We start from the raw sequence: 24,269 nt of genomic DNA on the forward strand, positions 1-24,269 counted from the left end.
CAGTCTATACAAGAAAAACTTTGAATAAATCAGGAGAACATTTTGCAAAGCACACTCCTATTCACACTGTAGGCCATCCTGATTTATCCTGCTGTCAATAGGGATGACTTTTCCAGATGAAAATTATTGCAAAAATTTATATGTAGACTGACTGTTTCTGAATGTGTAATGAAAAATATCACTGGCAAGAAGCAGCAAAATAATAAGAGTAACTGTAGAGTTAGAAGGCTGATAGTAATACAGAGAAAGGTCAGCATGATAGGAGAGAGAAAAAAAAGAACAGATTATTTCCATGTATATTGATGAGAACCAACTGTGAACTAAATATCTCTGGTAGAATGACTATAAATCAGAGACAGCTAAGGGTATTATCTTAAATAAAATACAAAAGATTATGCTAAAGTTTCTTCCTAGCAAACATGCAGAAAAGTTAAGAGATAGGTGAAGCCCCTGTCCTCATGGATGTGCCAGCATTAACTGAAAGGGTTAGATGTTAGAGACCCCAGGTCTCTGCTCTGAGCTGCTTCTTTGGGAAATAAAAGCAGAAATACCTGAGTTTTCTCCATAGTGCACTCAGTATTTTCAGTAATTGCAGCTGGAAAAGAATACTACTTCCCTTATAAAGATAATAAACATTCTTGCCACTCTTCCAAACTGGCTTCTCAGTCCCCCTAACTACTACCACAGATGGATAACCACATTTCAGAAGCTACCATGCTCCAAGACACAGCAACCAGTGCAAGTCTACTTGGAGAGCCTGACAATCCTTAGTTTACTTCAATCAAGCACATAGTTTATTAGGCCTGAACAGAAAAAGAGCAGTATGGTCAAGATACTGTAAATGCAAATTGCATTTAACAGGTATCAGGATTGAAAGGGAGATGATGCCTTTCAAAACTTCTACTTGCAAAAGCTCAAAAGAAAAAAATAATATATAGGCATGCACAAACCTTTAGATTTGCTTCTACTGCTTGGACACCACGACTTCTATGAAATGAATTCTGGTTATAAAGAGACACTTACTGTTTTACTACATTGTGCATAAGTCTGGAATTGACTAACCATTCAAAACTCATCAAGTTATATTTCATTAACATACACTGTTACGAGGCTGTTTATCACTATGACCAAAGAGTTCATGACAGTTAAAATCACATTTTGGTTTACTTTTAATTGGGTAGTTAACAGTGTGCTTGTTACAGATTTGTAATTTAAATCTGCTGCACACATTGATAAAATGGATAATCCCTTGAACACAGATATTTTTGAAATTCTCTCCTCTAAAAGCTAGGAGGCCTCCATGAAAAAAGGCATAAAACCAATGCAATTTATACATTAACTACAACATTTGCAGCATTTTGTTTTAGGACAGCCTCAGCTTTAAACTAAATGTAAACAGTTTAAACTGGAAGCAATATCCCTTTCATACATGGGATATGTTTCAATAATTTAAATTAGACTGAAGACTTCAGTGTGAACATTTAAAACTGCCATTAGACTGAAACAAATGTAAAAAGTGTTTACTCACAGTACTGAAGTTTGCAAAATTGTTGGGGTCAGCCTCTTTACTGATGCTGGTGGGAGCAAATGGATCACAGAATAGATCTGCTTCTTGTTCTTTGGGAATGTCTGGGGTGGGGAAAGGCTGAAATGGATCACTCGACTTAAAGGAATCTGAAGAGTCTATTTGATTGATAGGTCTTTTCCCTTAGATTAAAATGAATTTAAAATGAATTTAAGATAGCAGGTAATAACATGCCAAAACTAGTAAAAAACCCCATTCAAAAGCTACTTGGAATGCAACATCTTCCCACAAACTAGTGGAGCTGTAGTTTCAGAGGAAGGGTTGCCAATTTAAAAAGTGAGGGTGCAGCCCACACTTTCTGAAAGGGTAAGCAGGTCAAAAAGAACACATGTATGTTAATGAGTCAGGAACACAGCTGTATATTAATTATTTTGGAAAGAGAATTTCTAACAGTTTTGAGCACCTATTCTGTCAGCACAGTATTGTTTTCTGGCTGTCAATTGTCTTTGATCATTCTATCAGGGCTCTTCTACTATTTCTTTGGATCAAGTTAACACAACTTTATTCAGAGAGCAGAAGTACACTACATTTATAAGTTTTCAAAACACTATGTCCTCTCCCTGTGCTAAGGCCAGGAATTTCTGCAGTTTAAAACAAGGAATATGACAACAAGCAATCACAGGCTGAGCTGTTTTGTTAATTCTTGCCTAAGTATCTGGAAATGAACAGAATCAGGGACAACCCCCCACTTATTCTGTTTGGGGTTTTTTACAGCTTAATCCCAGTCAACTCTCAACACCGTGGAGGACATTAACCCAAATACTTCCAAGAATTCAAGCTGAGCTGAACTTCATCCCACCACTCCCTCTGTACGTTACTGTTCACACATGAGGTTTCAGTGCCATTTCTTGAATTCTACTACCAGGTTCTGCAAGTGGTTCCACACTTGCAGTGGTTGTATTTTAAAACTTTCCTCTGTTTCAATTTCAGATTAAAACTACAGAATTGAGCAAGGTGATGATTATTTAACATATCACTACTGAAATTACTTCATAAGAGCAAAAGAGATTCTCATCTGTCAATGATTTAGAGATTTGGAGAACATCCTTTGGGAAACATAAAATTTATTTAGACATTTCCCAGATAACCCTTCCAGTTCTCTCATGGATTATGTTCTATCCATGTGGCACTGATGATATTGTGCTGCCACATCCCTCTAAGTGTTCAAGGCCAGGTTGGATGGGGCAATCTGCTCCAGTGAAAGGTGTCCCTGCCTGTGGCAGGGGTTTGGAACTGAATCTTTAAGGTCCCTTCTAACCCCAACCATTCTGTGATTCTACAGTTCTGTTATTTACAAATAATGCCTGCCTGTTTCTTGAAAAATGTGGGAGAAGTATCTCTAAATAACAACTAGGGAATTTTATTTCTGCATGGGAAGGGTTAAAAATTGTAAGAATATAAAATACGCAATCACCGAATCTTCTCCAAAACTGAGAAATTGGGGTGTTTATCAGTATCTAAAGAGGCAACAGAATTCAGAGGCAACAGCCCTTCTACACACTTCCCAGTAGACAGAAGAATTAAAAGAAATTACAAGAAAGATTTTTGGGTATGTCTTTGAAAAAGCATTCCATTGTTTCACATCAGACCAAGGAAGTCATAAAAATAATTACATTTAAATACCTCAAATTTTATTTCCATTAGGAAAATAATTAATTTGGAATAGTTATCAAGATAACCACATTTTTAACTGTGCCTATCAAAACCACCTATTTTTTTTTCTAATCATCTGCTGCTAAGGATGGTCTTTTTCCATCCCTAGAAACTTGCCTTCCAAAACTGCATGTCACAGCCACTCCCATACAGTCAGTCAGAAATCCTTTTTATGTTTAAATAAGGACTAACATCAAACATTCAAATTATCATCACTTGCCATGTCAGCTGCTTTAATGTTAATTACAATGGAAATGATTACTTGCAAGGAATTATCATGAACCAGATCTCACACCAACATTAGAAACTGAACAGCTGAGTTTAAACTTCAGTATGAGCACTCCTGTATCTACTGTGTTCCCCTTCTTTAGAGGAAAAGATGAATACACATTTAAGTTTCATGCCACAGTTTCTCAAAATACCTTGAGACTCATTCATGCAGTGTAACAGTGAAACAAATGACACAGTAGAGTTTTTAAAGACAATGAAACAGAGGACAGAAATTTTTAAAGGAATACTAGAAATATATTTTCCTATGTTTGCAAAAACAAATTAAGAGTGAGTAAGCAATCTGTTGTAACATGGTCTTGCAACCACAAAAAGGTGTTGTTATGCATGATAATCATGGCCTTTTCTGGAGAGCAGAGTGGTTTGTGCCATGGAACATCCCAGAAACTCCTCTACCACTGAGGAGAGAACAGCCCAGGGAACTTGTTTATTATTGTTACTTCTACAAACCTCTGGGAAAAAGTTAACCTGAAAATCTAAGCCAGTTCTTTAACCCTTTTAAAAACATTTTGCATTAAACCCATCTGTGTTTGCAATGTATAAAGCACACTAAATTCTCACTTTAATAATAATTTAATTCAAGATTCACAGTGTAGCACATTAGCAACCATTTAATTTGCAGCTATGATGTATTCTTGCATACATTTGTAAAAAGTCTTTTTTACTGTTTTCTACATCCTTTGTCTCTTTGAACTCTGATCCCAAACACCATGCAAAACTTAACTCTGAGGAAATGACCAGCAGATCAGGAACGGATTTGTTCCACATCTTGCTCATTAATTTTAAATTGAGACCCTTTACCCTCTCCTCACAATTCCTGTCTCTCTGCCAACATGAAGCAGGTGATTGTTACCACATCTCAGTGTCAGATCTTACCAGGTGGTGGTGGGCAGGGCCTGGTGGGAGTTCCTGTCTTAGGGGGCAGTGCAGGAGGAACATCCTCATTTTTAGCTGGTGGTTCTTCAAATAAGTTTTTAGTTATGGTGACACTGCTGACAGAGCCTGATGTGGAAGAGCTAAAAGGATCCTCATTGTTGGCCTTCAACAAAGAAAACAGCAACACACACATTTTCAGTGCAGTGCTACCAGACATTCTCTTCAATAATACAGTATTAAACCAGAACTGAAAGTTTGGACTAAGACTAAAGAAAATACTTTTGTTTCTTTTTACACATATCCCACGTACTCCAGAAGACTGAACAGAAAGCAAAATCAGGAATGGCTACTATGTACAGCACTATAAAGTTGAATGCAGTTAAAAATGCAAAAGTAATACTTTTGATGCTAAACTTAGCAAATTTAAAACTAAATAAATAAATTATAGTATCACTGGAAATAGAGAGAAAATACTTATCAAGCCAAAAAGATTACACTGCATTCTTCACAGAATTGCAGGACAATTTCCTATCAAGACCTCTATTTCAAGCAAGTCAGCCATTATAATTGTTTAGTAGTGGCAGAACTGTAATGCAACTGAGTAAGCTTTGTCTTGTCACTGCAGTTTCATGCATTTTCTGTGAGTAGCAGCAGCTTCACATTACCTTTGACAGTGTGCTGAAGTCAGCAAAGCCACCTTCAAAGGATTCGCTTCCAAACAGGGAGGCAAAGGGGTCTGTAGCTGAATACACACAAATCAAGCAAAGAATAAGATTAAAAGTTAAATATGAAAGACTGAGAAAAAAAATGCCCACTGCTATTATTACTAAATAGCAACTATTACATATTTTGCAACATAAACTAATTCAAGTGAAGTATTTTATGAGGTCAGCAGTTCGAGTTATGAAGTAGCTTTCTCAAAAACTCTGCCAACTTCCAATTAAGAATAACAAACCTCCTGAACAGGAAGTAATTCAAAAGAAATACTGGGATGTTTTCCTACATGAAAAAAAAAGTTAAATTCCACTGAAAGTATCAAATAACAATAATCACACTACTGGAAAAGTTCTACTGAGATACATGTATGTATACACACAGAGGTGTTTTTTTGTGTGCATACACCCATAAATATACATATATAGACATATATATGTATATATTTATTTATATATATATATGAACATGAACCAGAGCTCTTTTCTGACTGCAGACCCACTTGTGAAATCAAGTACCTGAACCTCATATCCCCCCAGTCTAATTCAACAGTACCTTTTCATTCTCATGTGCCTAAAATATGTGGAAACTGCTGCTGTACTGTAGAGCAGGAAGTGCCATATTCACTTCTGTATCTCTAAAAAACACCATATTTTTCCTACAATTAAATTAACAGGTGTACAATACAAAATTACATATGGATTCCCGTTTTGGATTATCACTTATCAGTGCAGTTGAGGAAAATAGGTATTAAGAGCCTTCCCTAAAACATTTTTAGCCCTCAGGTGAGAGAGGGTCACAGAAGGAACAAACTCAAGCAGTTAAAAATCTCAATGGAGGAGTTTCTCTATTCCACATCTACCTTCATGGTGCAGAGCTCTCCTGATGTTACTTAGGAAGTAACATGAAATCTCTAAAAATAACCCTAATGGGAAGCAGTACAAACCATCCAAATACACCAAACACTTAGATCAGGATACTGTCCCAGCTTTAGGAACAGTTTTTGTGGAATCGGTCTTCAATGATAAACACTAGAGGCAATTTTGATTTAAAAATTTCCCCCCTGAAAACAGGCCCCTTATGTCACACTTTATATGACAATTCATAAAACATGGGAAATTCCTATAATGCTCTGTTGCAAATTCAGAAACAAAATTCTAGAAACAAAAGCAAGTAAAAGCAAAAATAAACCCCAAAAAGCTTGATATCTACTTTTACCTAGATCATTTGATGTAGTAACAGTGGTTCCACCAGGAGCAAAAGGGTCATTCTTCTTTGATAACTCTGTCTAAAATAAAAAATTCCTTTGGAGGGAAATTTGCTTTTCAGCTTAAAAGATTCTTCAATCTAAGAACACAGTCACCATTTATTTTAGTTTAGAAGTTTTAAGATAACACATTCTGGAAATAGCTTTTATCAGCATCAGTAAAGAAGTCTGTTAATAGAAACTCTTCCCCTATGCTTCAAAAGGATGGAAAAAGGTACAATATGTGCAACATACTTGTTAACAGCTAATGCAACAGCCAGGAATATCTACCACTCATTCTGGTCTCAGACTTCTACAACCAGAGCCATCTTCATGAAGATTTCAACACTCCAGAGATGTGTGGTAAAGCATTTAGGATGAATGTGTAACTTTAGTTCTGAAGTACAGATCTCAAGAATCCACTGCTAATCCACACCACAGCTCTGCCTCTCTTTTTTCCCCTTCCTTTGGACTGTAATAAGGCCAAGAAATTGGTCTTATTGGTTACATTAGAACATCAAGACTTTTAAAATGATAGTGTGCCAAGTAAAACATTGTAGAAATCTAATTTTTAAGGCTGGGGGTATAGGCTGTGGTGTGTAATACAACCTTGAGATCTGCAGTGTGCACACCATGGGGAAGGGCAGGACCACCACTGTCAGTGCAATGATTTCTCACTCTTGGCTGCTGTGGGAGCACCTCAGGCACACTCTACAGCCACTTGACTTGATTCTTAATACACATGTATCTGAGTTTTATATATGCTTACACATGTTTTATGCACACACAAAGCTGGAAGTGAGGCATGAACAGAAAGAGCACCGAAAAGGAAAGGAGATGGCAAAAGAATGGAGACAAAGTTAATGGCATGAAGAATTTCAGTAGCTCAAATTGTCTATAAGCTTTAGATATTACATGTTCAACAAGTTCTAGTCTAGACCAGAAAGAGTTTTATGTCCAACTCTACCTTATTAACGGTTCAAGACTATTCAGTAACTGCTCATTTATGATGTGAGCTAACAGACTGAAGTACACTTGAAAGAGGTACTTTCAGAAGGTATCACCACATTATGAGACCTTTGGTGATTCTTATTGAAAAAAGCCAAGTCACATCAAAACCTAAACATCCACCTATCTACAGAACAATCTGATTTTTCTGAGGGGAAACCCCATACACCACTTCAGATTTCAGACAAAATACAGCACATAGTTCTTGATTCTATAGCATGTGGAGGCAAAAATTAAGTGTCTGATCAACCCAGTGAGGTTGATCCTGGGTTTCTTTCCATTTATTACTTTCCACCAATGAATAGAACTGTTGGAGAGCTCTAAAACTTAAGTCATTGTTAAATAATGACAGTCATTACTGTCAAATGCTCTTAGTTGTGGAGCAGGGAAGATCCCCAATGAAATAGTTTTAAAATGTTTTTATTTTTAGTTCTATTTCATCTGTGACTATTTCTAGAAAATAGGACATAAAAAGACAAGACAGCCGGGGGATCAGAGGTAACCTTTATATGATTTCTGAATATCAATTTTTAAAAGCATGTCTAAATGTACAAAATAGGTTATTTTGTCCAAATCACATAGAGAAAGCAGTAAAAGGTGTGACAACAAACTTACTGTGGTACTATTACTGTTGTCTGCAGAACTAAATGGATCAGTGCCAGCAGTCACAAAAGGATCAGTGGAGGATTGTTTGAAGAAAGAGTCAGCTGCAAAAGGGTCTGAGCCTTTGAAGGGATCACCACCAAAAGGATCTAAAAAGTAAACATCTCTCTAGTATTTCTACTTGCTTTACTTAGCAGATATCCTAAAAGTTAAACAATGTATTGCTTTTTCATACTGCTACAAAATGACAAATTTAAGACCAAGGACCTTTGAAGTATGAAATTCTCCTGTGAATAATTTGTATTGTATGATTCAAAATATCAGACAAGCCAAAGTTTTCTGCACATCATGAAAACAGCAGTTCCAGAATCATCTCAGCATATAGGTTCTTTAATCAAGTCCCTAAAATGAAGCATTTTACAGAACCTAATGTTTCTAAGAACTCTCCTGCTCTCCTCTCCTGCACTCCCCAAATCCAATTAATGTTCTTATTTGGCACTTGGTACTCAACCCTATTTTACCATTGCTTTCCCATTGGCTATTTGGTTTTTTTGCCACTAGTAACTCCACTCAGGACCAAGCAAACAATGCAATGGCATTGCCTATACAGTCAAACTAAATAGACACTTCCCACCTTTTCAATACCTGATTCTAAAGGAAGCTGGTATGTTAGGAGCCTTTTAAAGAACAGAGTCCTATCACTTTGCAAAGAAAACAGGCAGAAAGTGTTTGGGATTTTCTGTTCATCACCTTCACATACTTAAATCCCATCTAAGGAACTTTCAATGAGAGCAAAATTCATTGGCAATGGGCTTCTCTGAAAAGCTTCAACACAAGTGGCCAGGTGCTAATGTCACATATATCCTATCATGACTTTTTGTGGCATTTCCACATACTTTTTTCCTCTGAAAGTGGTGACAATTTTCCCCACTAGCAAGAACCATTTAGAAAAACAAATGCATTATCAGTTATAAAGTTACTTACCAATTTTTCCAAAAGGGTCATCTTTGAAGGGATCATCTGTTCAAAAGAAAAGCAAATATTCATTAAACACCTCATTACCATCACGAAACACACAGAACAGCAGCCAAGTCCAAGCTGCATTTCTGTTGCGTGTTGAACACAAACACCCACATAATGCAGTATTACCACTGCAGTAATCCAGGCCAGCCACTGAGATGGGTCCCAATTTTGTTTAATTGTCACAGACACTGTGGATGGTAGCTCCCAAGTGCTCACTTCAGTACTGGATGCATGATCCCAACTCATTTCTACTTTCTCATGTACATCTGAGAGACAGATACCCTGTCTAGTGGTTGTGGGTATATGGGTACCCCTGCATATACTGAGTGCTCACAGCCCAAAAGTTTGGTTCTTAACAGACAGACCTTTGCTGAAAGAAAGGCCTTGTCATGTGCTGTAAGACCACTTCAATATAAACAAAAATCAAGTAGTATCAAAACAGAAGCATACAAGCTGTTTTAAATTAGTTTAATTTATTAATTAAAAATATTCAATCTGCACTGACATTCTTTCAGAAGCCAAGTGATCTGAAACAAATTAGCTTATTTTCCTTTCGAAGCAATACAAGCTAAATTGATCAGACCATGTTGATCTGAAAGTGTGTAAAATCATATTAATGTGGCTGAAAACATCTGCTGCAGTTAATTCAAATAAACTCCCCTTCCTCAATTGGCTCCACACAGGCAGATCATTCCTTCCATAAAAAAATAAGAGCAGAGCAACATCATTCGTCAATGGCAAGTTCTTAAAATAAAGCCCAGCACTTCCACAAGATGAACAGATGGTGCAGTTCCACATTACCTTGTTCTGAGAGCCAAACTCACCAGAAGTAGGCCACAGCCATTCATTCTGAACCACCCACACCCTCCCCACAGCACAGCCCAGGGAAGCCTCTGCTGACCTGTTTGTGGATTGGGGCTGTCAATCAGATTAGTGACACCACACCTACCACAAACCTGCCCACACCTTTACAGCCAAAATGCCACCAGGGCAGAGGCAGGGAGGGAATGGGGAAGAGAAACCCTCAGGAAGAGCAGTGAGGGAAAAGGAGCAATTTTCAGATCTATTTAGGAAGTCCAGAGCAAGGAAGGAGAAACACCCTGGAACTTTCATTTCTATCACTTCTATTTCTGTAACACTATTAGCTCCACTCTTCTGTCACTCACACACCTTCAGATTTATTCTATAAAGAGCAGTCTCAAGGTGAAGATGAGCCTGATGTATTCACACAATTCACACAAGACCTGTTTCTGCAAATCTGCACTTAGAGAGAAATGTTTACTTACTGCCAACAAAAGGGTCAGACTGGAAGAACTCTAAGCTGGCTTCAGAAACCAGATCAGGCAACGGGTGAGATTCAGCATCAAATGGATCTTCCTGAGCAATGCAGAAAGAGAGAAACATATTAAACTTTTAAGACTTACAAGGATGGAAAACACTAATGTCATCTCCTGTTACCATTCAGTGGTTTCTTAAAGCTTAAAGCAAAGAGACAGCTGGAATTCTATATAATTCATCAATGGAGCTCCAAAATATTTTTCAACAACCTGCCTGTTACATGAGATGAAATGTTTTCAAGACATCACACTAAATAAAACCAGTAAGAAGTGACAATTATTCATCTATTGTTGTATGATCATCATGCAAGCTTGAAACAATTTAACCAGGATTTTTTTAACCTACTTTTTCCTCCCCTAGACCTGAACAAACTCACTTTTTTGGTAACAGTTGCAGCTGGGGTCTCTTTCTCTTCTCCAACAGAGACTGCTGTTTCAGGACTATTCCTTACCTGTACAAGGATAAAAGCAATTCACCATAAATAAGTAAATACAGGACTGCACAATAAAATTTTAAGTCTTAAACAGAATCACAGAATATACTAAAGTGTACTTCAAGAGATTCATACTTATTATAGCAAATACTTTAGTGCTCCATAAACCCTGTAAAAGTTTTAAAAAATAAATCCATCATGAATCCACTGAGACATAAGGAGGAACATTTAAAGAAAGACAGTTTTAGAATTTCTGTACTTTTCCTTATTCTGCTCTCGTTGCACCAAATGAGACAGCTGCTCTCCTTTAATGGTAATTCTGCTATTCAATTTAAGATATTTTGCTTTAGAAATAAATACAGAAAAAAAACCCCACTATGCTAATTTCCAGGCAAGCTACAATTACCTCCTTTTCTGCTTATAAACTTTCAGATATGTGGAAATACAGTCCCTCAGAAAAACACCCTGAAATATCAGTTGTGCAAGTATTCAAAAACATAATCAATCTTGGTAGATTCTTAACTTATTCCAAGTTCACAGCTGCAATGCATCGTGATCAAGCAGGCAAAACACTACTCACTGGAGACACACTGTTTGTTTGCTCCTCTTCTGCTATACTTTCCTTCTCAGCATTCTCATTAAGGTTTGCAGTCTCACTGCTGCTGTTGCTAAGACTAGAATGATCCACAGTTCCATTAACAAGTGTACTATGGGGCTGAGAGTGCCAACTAAATTGGTTATTTTCCAGTTCCTTCAGCTCAAGGAGCTTTGTCTGAACCTGTAAACAGAAATAAATGTATTAGCATCAGAGTGGCCAGTAAATGGCCACCCCCTCCTAAATATAAGGTGGGTGATATATATCTGAAAATCTTATTTTCAAAAGCAAATGTAACAAAATATTATAAATATAATAAAAACCTGTTCTGTCAATCAAAGGGTGAAATTTGAGAGATAAGCAGAAATCTTATTTACCAGAAGTTCAGACTGGTTGAAAGACACACCTTTTGCCAAGGAGGAAGGCTGTGTCACTGGCAACACCAAGATTTGTAGCTATTCAAACTCATCAGAAAAGATGTGAAGGTTTCAGGGTTTTTTTATTTGTTTAGTTTTGCTGGAGAGTTTTGGTTAGGTTATTTTTTTTCTTATTTTTGTTTTGTGTGTGGTTCTGGTTTTTTCCCCTAGATTATATATTTGCAATTTCCTTAAACTCAAAATTAAAAAGGCTGTTTTATCAGAATTCCCATATTCCAAGAAGGAACATTATAATTTCATTACCATCTCCCACATGACTTCTGAAGTCTACAAAAGCCAAGTTTATCTTCCTAATAGACACTTATATTCATATGTTATTATTTCAGCAATATGCTTAATGCAGTGCCTTACAACAAACTTTTATAACCAATCTGCCAGTTATGAAGGAATTACTGGATCTGGCAAATTATGCAAGAGAATAAACCTAGTCCAAATATTCAGCTGCCTAAATCCTGCTGAACTCTGCTAGGTCAGTCACCTAATAGAGTTAGGGTGTCAGCAAAGATGCCACCAGGTATCTTTCAAGTTAACTGACCCCAGACCAGCCATTAGATAATCTTGCTTAAAGCACCAAAGCACCTACTGTTCCTTATATAGGAGTCAAGAGCAATAAAACCTAATTTTAAAAAGTTTCTGTAGTACAATCAAGCATAACCACTTATATTATCAGTCTCAAATCTGTTCATGGCAAGCACTTCTTGCCATATAAAAACACTGAAGTGGTATAACCTTCTCTCTACCTGTGATTAAATGGTGAAAAAATTCATTTGTTTACTTCTCAGTTTCAAAACTAAAAGCCATATTTTAAAATTTTGAATGTTATAAGACTAGTTAGCAAGTTACAGATGTGAATTGTGTGAAATGACCAACCCTGAAGTCAGCCATTTCTAGGGTTCAAAGGTAGGCTTTGCCTTTTGTTTTCAACTTGATATCAGTGTGAGTGGCTAATAAATCACACAGCTGGCAACAGGGAAGGAGAACCATGAGGAAAGGTTTGCAAGCTCATGCATCACAGAAGTAATAACAAATCACTGATTACAGAGAAACTTGTTCATGCAACAGCAGCCACTTCAAAGCACAGGGCTCTCTGCCTCTCAGTGCCTAATCTCAACTCAATTTCTTCTTCCATCCACCTCACTTTCCCCTTCACCAATGCACTAAGTAAATGCTATCAGTAATTTTATACTGACTTCACATCAATTGAAGAATAGTAAGAGCATGCCCCAGGCCATGGAGGATTAAAACTTAAATGACTACTGGACACAGAGAATTTTAAGTCTGCATTATCCATTTTTCATTCATTATATTATGACAAATTATTTCTAGAGTATAATAAATTAATCCCTTTAATTAATAAACTTGGAGAAAGACCATGAAGTATCTTGAGTGACTTAAGTCAGCCTCTAAAAATCATAAGGACTAGTACAGAACACATGTGTAAGTAACTAAAGACATGAGCAAAGAGTGAAGGAAAAAGGAAACAATGCCTTCCCCTAAAGGCAAACCACACTAAAGATTGCCAGCTTAAAATATTCTTTGGGGGTGGGTCCTTCACACTGCCTTACTGAATTGATTTCCTGTTGTGAATCCTGCAGATGTTGCTGAAGAGGTCCCAGCTGTGCTTTCCCAGACTCTATGCAATGCTCCAGCTCTGCAGTTTCTTGCTGCAGGCGACTCAGCTCCTCTTGGGCTTTGGTCAGTTCATCTTCATACGCTGAAATCTTTGATTCCTGGCTTGTTATTTCAGCCTTCAGCATGGCAATCTAAAGTATGAACAGGATTTCAAGTCAAAAAAACCATCCAAAACCCACACCCAGAAACCCAAACAACATTTCCAAACACATCCAAAATCTATTATTTCTGACCAAAAAAAGTAAAAAAATCTCATAGCTATTGCAGAGATTATAGATCATACCAAAATGAACAGTTAATTCTCTATTGGTCTCAATAAGAACAGAGTATTTTAGCTATTCTTCTGACCAATACAGATATTTCCAGTATTGAAGAGATAATTTCAAACCTTAAAGAAATACAATAGTTTTATGTTAGAAAAAAATTACATAGGATATTTTTTTACCACTAAAAAGTCAGTCCCAGTAACTAGTGGTTCTAACCACATTTATATTGTATCACAATTTTGCTGTTTGCTTCAAACCTTATTTGTGTGCAAGGGTGTCTCAGTATGTTTCTTGACACACTGATACTGAACTAGGAACACTGAAGTGAGTGATGTATTTCCTATGCTCTGTCGGTCACAAAACCTTGACACTCAGGCAGTTTATTCACTAAAGCCTTTTCTCCTGCCCCAACAACTGTAACTCTGCAAGGCTGAGTTCTTCAAGACAAGGCATTTAGACTTCCCAAGGGCATTGGACACCAGACCTTACCAAATGGGCCTCCTCTGCACACTTCTGCCTGATGTCATTAAGTTGTTCTTCCAACTTGGCCTTCTGCTCATCAAGATCATTAAGGGTTTCCTGTGCCTCCTGTTTCTGAGCTTGCAGCTTTTGCAGATTACTGCTCTCCCGCTTGACTTCATCCTGGAGATCCTGAAATAAAACACATCAGCTTGACATTTGTTCTCTCTCTCCCCAGTAAATTCCACAGTACAAACTGCAGTGTTAACCCAGATTTCAAAGTATCAACAAATTATCTTCCAGAAGCCTGCATAGATACCAGACAAGCAAGTACTCTCAGATTCTAATTCAATGACACAACAATAATCAGGTTGTTTGCCCTCGTTTTCTTCAGTAAAACAAATCTCACTGAAGTACTGAGATCATACACCAGCACACAGCTGTCTCATCTCTGGAAAAGTCCAAGGCCAGGTTGGATGGGGCTTGAAGCAACCTGGGACAGTGGAAGGGGGATGGAATGAGGGGGGATTTGAGGCCCCTTCCAACCCAAACTATTCTGGGATTTTTTGATAATAGAAATTATTTTCTATTCTATTCTCTTCCTTTCCCTTTCAATGGCCAAAAATAGAAACTGTTTTTTAGAGTATGGTGAAAGGCCATTAACCCAAATGCACTGTCTCCAAGGGCACTCCTGCCCCAAATTTTGCAAGAATCAGCCAAAATCTTATTTCTTTTACCAGTACAGGTAAGAAATGCACATTTCATATGCAACAATTTGGAATCTTTTGATGTATTAAAGAATAGCAAGTATGTGTCTTGTGTTTTAAGTACATTAAGTAGCATCATAAAATAATTAGTTCATTTCTGAGCAATAGGAATGGTTATATTTCAACAAGCTGCAGAGTTAACACTGAAAAACATGTCAAGGAAAGAAATTAGGAAGAAGAAAGCATCATCAAAGTCAAGAGGGAGAGATAATACAGGGAGATCAAAAAGGATTAATACAAAAGGAAAAATATTAGATGAAAAGAGAAGATTGCAGCCTTTCTGAGAAAATACAGCAATTTCAGGAACAATCATCAACAACAGTAAAAAATGAAGAGAGCAAAAAAAATTAAGGAGGATAAGAAAACAAGCAGACATAAAATTCTGATTAGATCATACATTGTGTGCTGCTGCTGCTCTAAGCTACAATCCTGCTCTCCTTTTCTAGGAGTGTTTTGTTTGGGTTCTTTTTGGTGAGTGAGACAGTTTACCCATGTGTTGTGTGCTAACACCTCCACATAACGAGGACAAAAAGCCAGATAGGAATAGAAAGGCATATGGTGCAGCAGCCAGATGCTGGGGAATTAGGTAACCTCAAGACAACTGGAGGGCTACCCAAAGATACATCACAGATGCTCTTATGTTAAAAATCAACCACAAACCACAAGAAAATTTCCCAAGCCAAAACACAAAAAGCCCTCCACGAAAACCTCCTGAAATTTGAATTTTAGTGAAGAATGTCAGTACACACCAGTTAGATTAGGAAAAATACTGGTTATTTCTAACCCAAGAGAGAAAAACCAGCATGTACACAAAAAGCTCTTAGAGCAGCTACTGACTTGGATAATTGGGACACTCTTGATCCATTCATTTTCACATGGCTTTGAAAAGCAAGGATCAGCTGACACTTAGCACAAGCAGTGGAGGAAAAAAAGTAACAGTTTAAAGAGCCTTCAGCCTCCTTTTCCTAAAAGCAGCAAGAATTCAGATCCACATAAGCTAAATATAGGCCACCTCCACTTCTGCCTGTTCTAGGCACAGCAGTAGAGAAGCACTGAAGAGACAAAACTAAGCCTGATGGCTGCCAGAAGAGAAAAGGAAAAAAATCCAACCAAACCCAAAATCTGTGGATTTTTGTTCACATATGCATCTAACCCTTCCAGAATTAAAGGCTGGAGTAGATACAACACACAAAACTGGCAATAATACTCAAAGATGCCTCTTCATGAAGTAAAGCAGGCTCCAATTAAGGTTCAATTTCAAAGAACCTCCTTCAGCATAGAAGCAGCACCTTAATGTTCAACCACTGAATGAGATCTAAATGAAAACCACTAAGATATTTGAGGTGTTACAAACTGGCAATTCTGATGGTAATAGTAATCCTTTAATTAGATTTATGATCATTGTAACTCTGTGCCAATCTAGTCTAGGATAAGGAAAGCTTAGGAATCCGTATTTCCATGGACAATAGATTTAACAGCTTGCCAGTCTGTCCTTCCCAAGACAATTCATGTGCTAGAAAATGTTAAACCTGCAAGAGGACAGAAAAGTAAAACTTCACTGACTTTCTAATGGCATTGGTACACTGAAATAGAGAAAAAGAAAATCCAATTCTGAGGGATACTCAGAGCACTTAACTTTGAGGAAACATCCCTCAGTCTCTGCTACTAAAGAGCTAATATTTTAACAAGCTCATTAAACCCCATCAATATGCTAGATCTTCCTTACAACTCTTCTTCTGCCTTTGCTTTTTAGTACCTATTTACATAATATTGAAATTATTTTATAGAAGAAGAAACTGTCATTCTTTCCCCTCTCCTATACAAATCAGTTTGATTGATCACTGACCATGGCTATATTTGAGAATACAAATAAGTCTCTGATATCAGAAACCCTGAAGTGTCATGCTACAAACCTAGCTTGAAGAAAGGAGGCAGGTTAGAGCAAATTCGTTTTGTAGACTATCTTTAGAAATGTCCTCATTAGAATAAAACCAGAAGAAAAAAACATGAAGCAAAGATATCCTTAGTCTGCCACATTATTCTCTGAAGTTCTAGAAAGTTTGTTGAAACGTGCAGGTCCTCAACCAGTCAGAAATATGAAAAGGTAAAGGGACACCAGATCAAACAAATGCTGCAGCCATTTGTTTGATCCTGGAGGTTTCTCCTTTTTCTGACAAGCCAATAATACATTGTTCCTTCTCTGCAGACTGACAGAATTCTGTAACTATGTTTAACAAACAGTTTGTATGGCCACTAACAGGCAGGAGAGCTGAGAGAGCTGCCCCAACACCCCTGCCTAGGATACAGAGACTCAGGGGATTCTGTGATGCTACTGACCATCAAACAGGATGACACTTTAACATTCAAGGTAAGGCTTTCATCAAGCTTACAAACCTTTTGTGCAAAGGCATCAGAGAACATAACCCTCACATGAGCAAACACAGATTCCAGAAGACAACAACAAAATAATCTTTGTATGCAAAGGCAGGAATACCCCTGAGAATTCTGTGAAGAGTGGGAAAGGGAATCTGCAGGGTGGGGAGGGGAATGGCTGTGGAGCACAGGCATGGGCAACTTCCACACGCATTCCTGCAGCTGCTGGAGCTGCTGCCAGCATGACCAACAGGCCAGCATCTGATTATCTCCTCAAAGGTCACACTATTAATTATCATCCAGGCTCCAAGGATATTAAATAATCCTGCACAAAATTCACAGCTCTTGTGACACATTAGCTCTTTTTCAACCCAACTGCAATCAAAATGCTGAAATCTTGCATTATTTGCTCTTAAGTAAAGATTATGGATAATGATAGATTCTTAAAGTACATTTATAAATTAATATAAGTGGTCAGATATCACACTGAAGATATTTTTTTTAAACAGCAACTGAAAATTTAATTGAAATACTGCTTTGCAGTATTTAATTCAGAGCTTGGCTAGTCTGTCAGCACTCTAAATACTGATGCTGACTGCATAATTTTTAACGTCTGCAAAACACTTGCAAATTTAAATTGTCAGATATTCAAGGAATTCAGTATCATCCTTTCAAATAAAAACCAACAGATTCTTTTTAAAATTCACTTCTATTAGGCAAAATTAACTTGAGGCAACGTTTCTCCCAAGCTGGTAATTATTGCACCTCTTAAGAAGCAGTCCTATACACAAGCTCTTTTAATTCAGCCACTTAAGTTTATTAATTAATTTACAGTGCTACAGTGTCCTCTTTAGTTTTAATTACAGAGTAGATAGTCTTGTTAAAAAAAAAAAAAAGCAAAGAAAGAAAAATCTATTCTTTTGTAATATTTTTCATTTAAAACTCCATGCATGCTATGTATTCTATATCAGCCTACACATTTATATAATTATACACACCTACACAAACCCAAAATTATATAGAAAATACACTTCAAAGTACATTCTTTTTCTTAGCCACTAATTTTTTTATTTTTACTGGATAAGTGACATGATCTAAAGACTTGCCAATCCCACTGTCACTAAAACAGCACACGGTGCAATATCAGACATCTGAACAATAATTTGATGATTTATTTACCTGGACCTCACTTGTCCTCTGCTTGATGGCATCTTCTTTCTCCTTCAAGTCTTGCTCTACATTATTCTTTTCCCTGGAAGACCAGCAAACAATGCAAGAATACTTAAGAACATCAGCTACAGCAGGTACAGTTATCCAGCCCCCTAAGCCTGTATCTCTCTTTAAATACATAGTGAAACATGAAACACAAAAGATGTGAGGGATTTCTGTTCTCCGAATTATTTACAAGACAGAAGCCCAGATAAGTTCTGCATAAACCCCCCCTGTCTTTCCACCAACTGCACTCCAGTGATAAGAATGGCTCAAAAATGGAAGGGGGTGGGAGGCAGAAATCAATGAAATACTGTCTCCAGTGATCTCACTGTTGCTATGGAGCACTTGTCTAATGAAAACTGCTAGGAAAAGTGGGAGGGATTGCATCAGATTCCATCTATTAACCCCTGCAAACACACAGATGCCTGTGCTCACAGCAGCCAGGGAACACTCCCACAGGCCCCCAGAGCCCATGAATGCCCTTTGCCTGTCAGATTTTGGATCTGTCTCTTGGGAAGCTCAGGCAGGAGCAGGAAGGCTGGCTTGGCTTGCTGGAATCATGATCTGCTCAGACACTCCACACGGAGTGATTTGCTGTGTCATATCAAGCCTGCCTCTACAGACATTTATTCATGTTTAAGTGACTGCTGATGACAGGGGAATTATCATCAATAAATTCTCATCAGTCAGACATAACAATAGCTTTAAGAAAAGGAAAAAAACCCATACAACTCAGAAGTGTTACTGTTATAAAAAAATAATGAGTATTTCTCTCTAGACAGCATATGGAATCTTTCTCTTTTCAGAGGCAAAAAAACATTAAGTGTTACAGTTTTTACACAATCTTCTGTAGATATTTACTTTCACAAGGACCCTGTTAATAAACCAACACACACATTGAAGTTAGAATTTGAACAATAAACCTAACATTTCTAAATTAAATTCCATAGTGAAAAACATTTAGATCGTATTACTGGTATAAACTGAAACAAGAAACTTCATCTTTTAATAGCAGCAGATTGTTAATCAGTCTAAAACTATTTCTTTATTTACTCTTTTTTGATAAACAGAAGAAAGCATTTCTGCATTGAAGTAAAGCTGGTCTACTCTAAGTTCTCTTTACTCAAGCTGAGAAAGTTTTGTTTACTGTTAAACCACACACAATAGAAAATAAAAAGAACCCAGATGTAGAATCTTAAATGAACATTTGATCTGATAAATAATGACAATAGATTATACTCTGCTATTATTTTTCTCATTATCTGATTAAAGAGCAACTTCCTGATTATGTCCAAAGGGGAAGTTTAAATGGAAGGGAAAGGAAAGATGTGGAAACAGGAACTTTGAAGATCAAGATTATTTATTCTGTCTAGTGTGATCCTTCAAGTTTCATAAAATTCCTCACTCTCCATTCATCAGAAACTGGAAATTCTAAGAAAATCTTTACCTATTCAAACAAGGCCACAGCACACTCCTCTAGCTCAATAAGCATATGTAGCATAGTTGTACTTAGATATTTAAAGCATTGCAACACAGGCTTGAAACAAGCTCTGTTGCTTTGGCTTCCGTAACTTTCCATGAACAAAGGTCTCAATAAAGTACTTCTATAGATCTAAGTACAAATCAAGCTGAAAAATACCTTCAAGTCCTCAAACACTCAACAAACACAGCCAACATTCATATATATTCTTCCTGATTGATGATAAAAGAGACTAGGAAAACAAATACTTGTTATTTTTCCTGCTGGGGTGGGAAAAGTGAGCAAGAAATAGAACTGCAAGCAGGTATGTGGTTAATATACAGTCTTTCCACATTAGTGTCACTGATGTGCCTAAGACTGTCAGAGATGCAGATCACTTCCTTTGTATTTCAACACAAACCAGGTACCTCAATCCTTGCAATCTGGAATAAGCAACAGGATATAACACCCACCCACTGGCACTTCCATGAGCCAAGTCAGAGCACAAACAATGAATTGGAAAGAATCAAGTGAAAGAAGTATTGTCAGACAGAACAAGAAAAGCTTAGGCAGTAGTCTCAGGCAAAGGAAAACAAGCTGAGAGTATATAGTCTGCATTTAACACATCCCCTCCTCCCCCCAGAAATGCCTCTTTGTTTCAAAGAAAAGACAACACAGACCTACTTAATTCACTAATTCCTCTGAATGCCTCTGTTTCTTTTACAAACTATCTGCTATGTCCCTGTAGGAAAGCTCAGCAGCCAAAAGAACCAAAAGCAAGTAACAAAATTGATTAATTGGATATGACAGATTTCCTGGATCATAAAGTCCCTTACTACATCCAAAAAAACAACCCAAAAAGAACTGTGGTCTTGCCAACAAAGGACACTTGTAACCAATTCAAGTACATTTTTGAAAGCAGTACAATTTCCCTATGCATTTTAATAGTAGTCAGATTGGGAGAAACTCGTATCAAATAAACTAAAAGCAATGACTAATAGATGGTTTCTCCCATACTGATGCTTCATGATTTATTAAATCCCTAAATTTAATACTAATTTGTGAATGGATTCATTTATAAATAGAAGCCAGCACACTGTAAATATCTGTCATAGCTGAGAATTGCAAAGTCCCTGTGTCAGCAGAGGCGTTCAAGCCAAACCTTCAAACTTGGCCAGGCTGAATCACCTTAGATACAAAAGCAAAATATCATAGTTCTTTTCCATAATAAGATGATGACTACTCACAGAGCTGGTAGCATTATCTACACTCACAGTTGCCCAATATTTCTTATTTTCACATACATCTGTAGTTTTGGGAATTCCTAATGTGGTAGCACTTCAGTTTGGCAATACTAGAAGCCATGCCAAGGGTTTGCCTTGTTTCTTCTAACATTTGTTACTCATAACTTTTTCTGCTGCAACAGCTCAGTTACTCATAATCAGAGGTTGAAAAGAAGTGATCTATCCTACATTAAAGTTATTAGCTTTGTGAAAGTGATGTAGATCTCTGAAATTTAAAACAAAGGTTTGATGCAAGTGTATGGCAGAGAGAGATTGTCCTGTTTTTCTGGTGGATGTTTTGCTCTTTCATTGCTATTGAGAGACCAACTCACCAGCTTCATGGTCCTTTTAACCTCATTTATAACTCAAGATGGTTTTAATATTGCTATCCAGCAATGAAGGATGACATGTCTGGTGAGGTATCCCAAGTTAAGCTCAACTACTCCCCATGCTTAGAGAAGAATGTAGTGTTAGTAAAGCTTGAAGAAATTTGTGAATTTGTGGGCTGTCACTAACTTTGAAAGCAAGAAAGCAAAGCTGGATTTGTTGGGGAAGAAAAAGGTTTTATGGCTCAAAAAAATCATCTGGTACAGTCTGCCACCATGCTGACCAAGAAAAGCATCAAATAGCTTTCTAAAAATATAGTGCAACTGAAACAATTTAGAGACAACAGTGCCCACAGGCTCAAAATGATGCAGGTTCCACAATGTCCCAAGGCAAATCATTCCCTCCACCAGAGGGGTATTATCCTCCCTAGTAAGTGTTCCATTTTATTCTTCATCTGATCCTCAACCTCCACCTTCTTAACACTGTATTTATCAAATTAAGATTAACAAACAAAGCTACTGGCCATCAGACCTCTTTCCCACAAACTGCTGAGCCACAAAGACATTACCTCTGTATTCTCTGCTCAGTCTCTCCAAAAGCTGTTTTCCATACACTGTCATCCTTCATTTTTTTGGTAATTTCCTCTCCTGCCTTTTTTTTTTTAAGTGCACTTCAAAAATGGATTGAAGTTCTATTACTGGTCTCAAAAATGCAGCTCTTGGACACTTCTCAATGGAATCAGAGACTAGAACTCTTATATATTGAGTCCGACAGCTGAACAATCTATCTTGTTTAATAATGAACAAAAATAACTTCAGTTTAAATTATGTTTTGTATGACACCCATCAAGTCTGAAAATGTACTTCACCAGTTGCAACAGAAATGTGGATTCACCAAAGACAAGTTTCCTACATTTAGCACATTGTTAATCCCATTCTATTCTGAAACTCTAAAACATACCAAAGTAGATTTCCCCTTTCTAAAAACAAATACACACTAAGAGTTGCCCCCACCCTATCTTCAACAATCTAGTATCATTCAATTTAAAATAACTGACAATATATATTTGGCCCTCAAGAAATTGAAGTAGTGACTTTTTAAAGGCTATGGTTCCTTCATACCTCACAGGAAGAAAAGAAAACAAGACTCATAAACAGCCTGGCTTGCATGTTAGGCTGCAAGCCCACCTACTGAAAACCAACTTCATCTAAAAATTTATGCCAGCCAACAATTTATTTCCCTTTAAGATACCAACAGTAAATATACACAGCTGCAAATCCTATTTCAGGTTAATAAATGTGAGTGTCCAAAACTGGAATTAATATAACCAGAAGAATAGTGGAGGCAGAGCAGGGAGAAGCAAGGAGGCAGTGGGAGTAATAAGACAGAATAAGCAAGTGAAGTGAAAAAATATTTATGCATTTAGGAAACAGACTGTGCTCTGACACACTGCCAAGTTAAATCATTCCCACAAGTGACATGAATTAGAGAGGCAGATTTCATAATGACAAAGCACCTGCACTTAAAAAATAGGAAAATTTAGTGTTCTTAATAGAATTTTCAGTAGATTTATAACAGTAACAAGAAAAACACTGAAGAAAAATACTTGCTGTCTCAAGAGCATGACCAAGACTACAGAAAATATATTAATTTTATTTTCTTAGTCACTTGAAGTCATCTTAATCACCTTAGAAATAATTAATGGAATCCAAGAGTCTGCATACATCAAAACAATTTTTCTCAGTCCAGCAGTTTATTGTATTACACAAGAGAAGCATCCCCATCTTTACCCTCATCCAAATCCTACCAGAGGTCCATGCACAGTCATCTTCCCACTCCCTATCCTGCATACTTAATGATCTTTTCCATCTCACTTCCCTACTGCCACCAAAACCAAGTTATTGGAATGACCTCTACAAATCAAAGACAACTAACACCACTTATGTATGGTTCCAGCATCCTAAAGATTCATTTTATTCACATCTGCCAATAAAGATGAACAAATGGAGAATATTTCCATGTCAGGCTGCTGAGATACTCAGCTCCCTGAAACACACCCTGAAGGCACGAGGGACAGACCCTTCACAGTCCTGCTGTCACTGGGTGCACTCATGTGAGTGAACAGAGAGCAGCAGTGTCACACAGTACTACAGACATGCTGACCCTTTACTTAGCAAAGCTGGGTATTACCACCCGCTTTTCTCTGATGCACTGGATTGTTTTTTTAAAAAACAGTAAATAGCACACCTGAATCCCATGCAGTTCAAGCTATTCCTCCCTTACATACCTCTGCAGGTCCACAATTTCATTGTTTAATGAATCAAGTTCTTTAATTGCAGAAAAATCTGCTACAGAATTCGGTCCTTGAGTACTCTGAAAGATTAAAAATAAACATTGTTAGTCTAGAGCTTATGCTATTCAACTACTAGATTCACTTTACTTTTTGTGGCAACATGAACTGTCCTCTTTCAACAACTACTGGTAGCATTGTATTTCAAACCTTCAATCTTAGAAACCCCAAAAGAGTACAGATGCTGTATGAGCAGAACACAACATACAGCCAAAGCTTGGAGACAGCTCAGTTCAAAGAGAATGTCTCCTGCACACCCTTGAAGACATCTTCCACAAAAGCACAGGACTACTTAATCATACAAAAAAACCACAGAATCTTGTTCTAAAATAAGATTTATCT

At 37.2% G+C, this 24,269-nt stretch overlaps 1 protein-coding gene across 14 annotated transcripts in view; it reads right to left on the bottom strand.

The window, feature by feature from the left end:
* The window catches only part of EPS15 (epidermal growth factor receptor pathway substrate 15), a 67,234-nt gene that overhangs the window by 2,232 nt on the left and 40,733 nt on the right, over positions 1 to 24,269 (bottom strand). For 4 of the 14 annotated variants that reach the window (XM_079314528.1, XM_079314522.1, XM_079314529.1 and 1 more), the window contains 14 exons: positions 23,865 to 23,950; positions 18,476 to 18,548; positions 14,187 to 14,348; positions 13,365 to 13,562; positions 11,348 to 11,545; positions 10,711 to 10,785; positions 10,283 to 10,373; positions 8,958 to 8,993; positions 7,986 to 8,122; positions 6,335 to 6,404; positions 5,068 to 5,144; positions 4,403 to 4,565; positions 1,529 to 1,707; positions 951 to 1,001 (listed from right to left, as the gene is read on the bottom strand). In XM_079314528.1, coding sequence (XP_079170654.1) covers positions 951 to 1,001; positions 1,529 to 1,707; positions 4,403 to 4,565; positions 5,068 to 5,144; positions 6,335 to 6,404; positions 7,986 to 8,122; positions 8,958 to 8,993; positions 10,283 to 10,373; positions 10,711 to 10,785; positions 11,348 to 11,545; positions 13,365 to 13,562; positions 14,187 to 14,348; positions 18,476 to 18,548; positions 23,865 to 23,950 — 1,596 coding nt within the window. The remainder of the gene's footprint in view (positions 1 to 950; positions 1,002 to 1,528; positions 1,708 to 4,402; positions 4,566 to 5,067; positions 5,145 to 6,334; positions 6,405 to 7,985; positions 8,123 to 8,957; positions 8,994 to 10,282; positions 10,374 to 10,710; positions 10,786 to 11,347; positions 11,546 to 13,364; positions 13,563 to 14,186; positions 14,349 to 18,475; positions 18,549 to 23,864; positions 23,951 to 24,269) is intronic. The other 10 variants (XM_079314530.1, XM_079314533.1, XM_079314534.1 and 7 more) reach the window with 6 other exon arrangements.

This window comes from Erithacus rubecula, assembly GCF_903797595.1.
Source record: "Erithacus rubecula genome assembly, chromosome: 10".
NCBI classification, from domain to species: Eukaryota; Metazoa; Chordata; class Aves; order Passeriformes; family Muscicapidae; genus Erithacus; species Erithacus rubecula.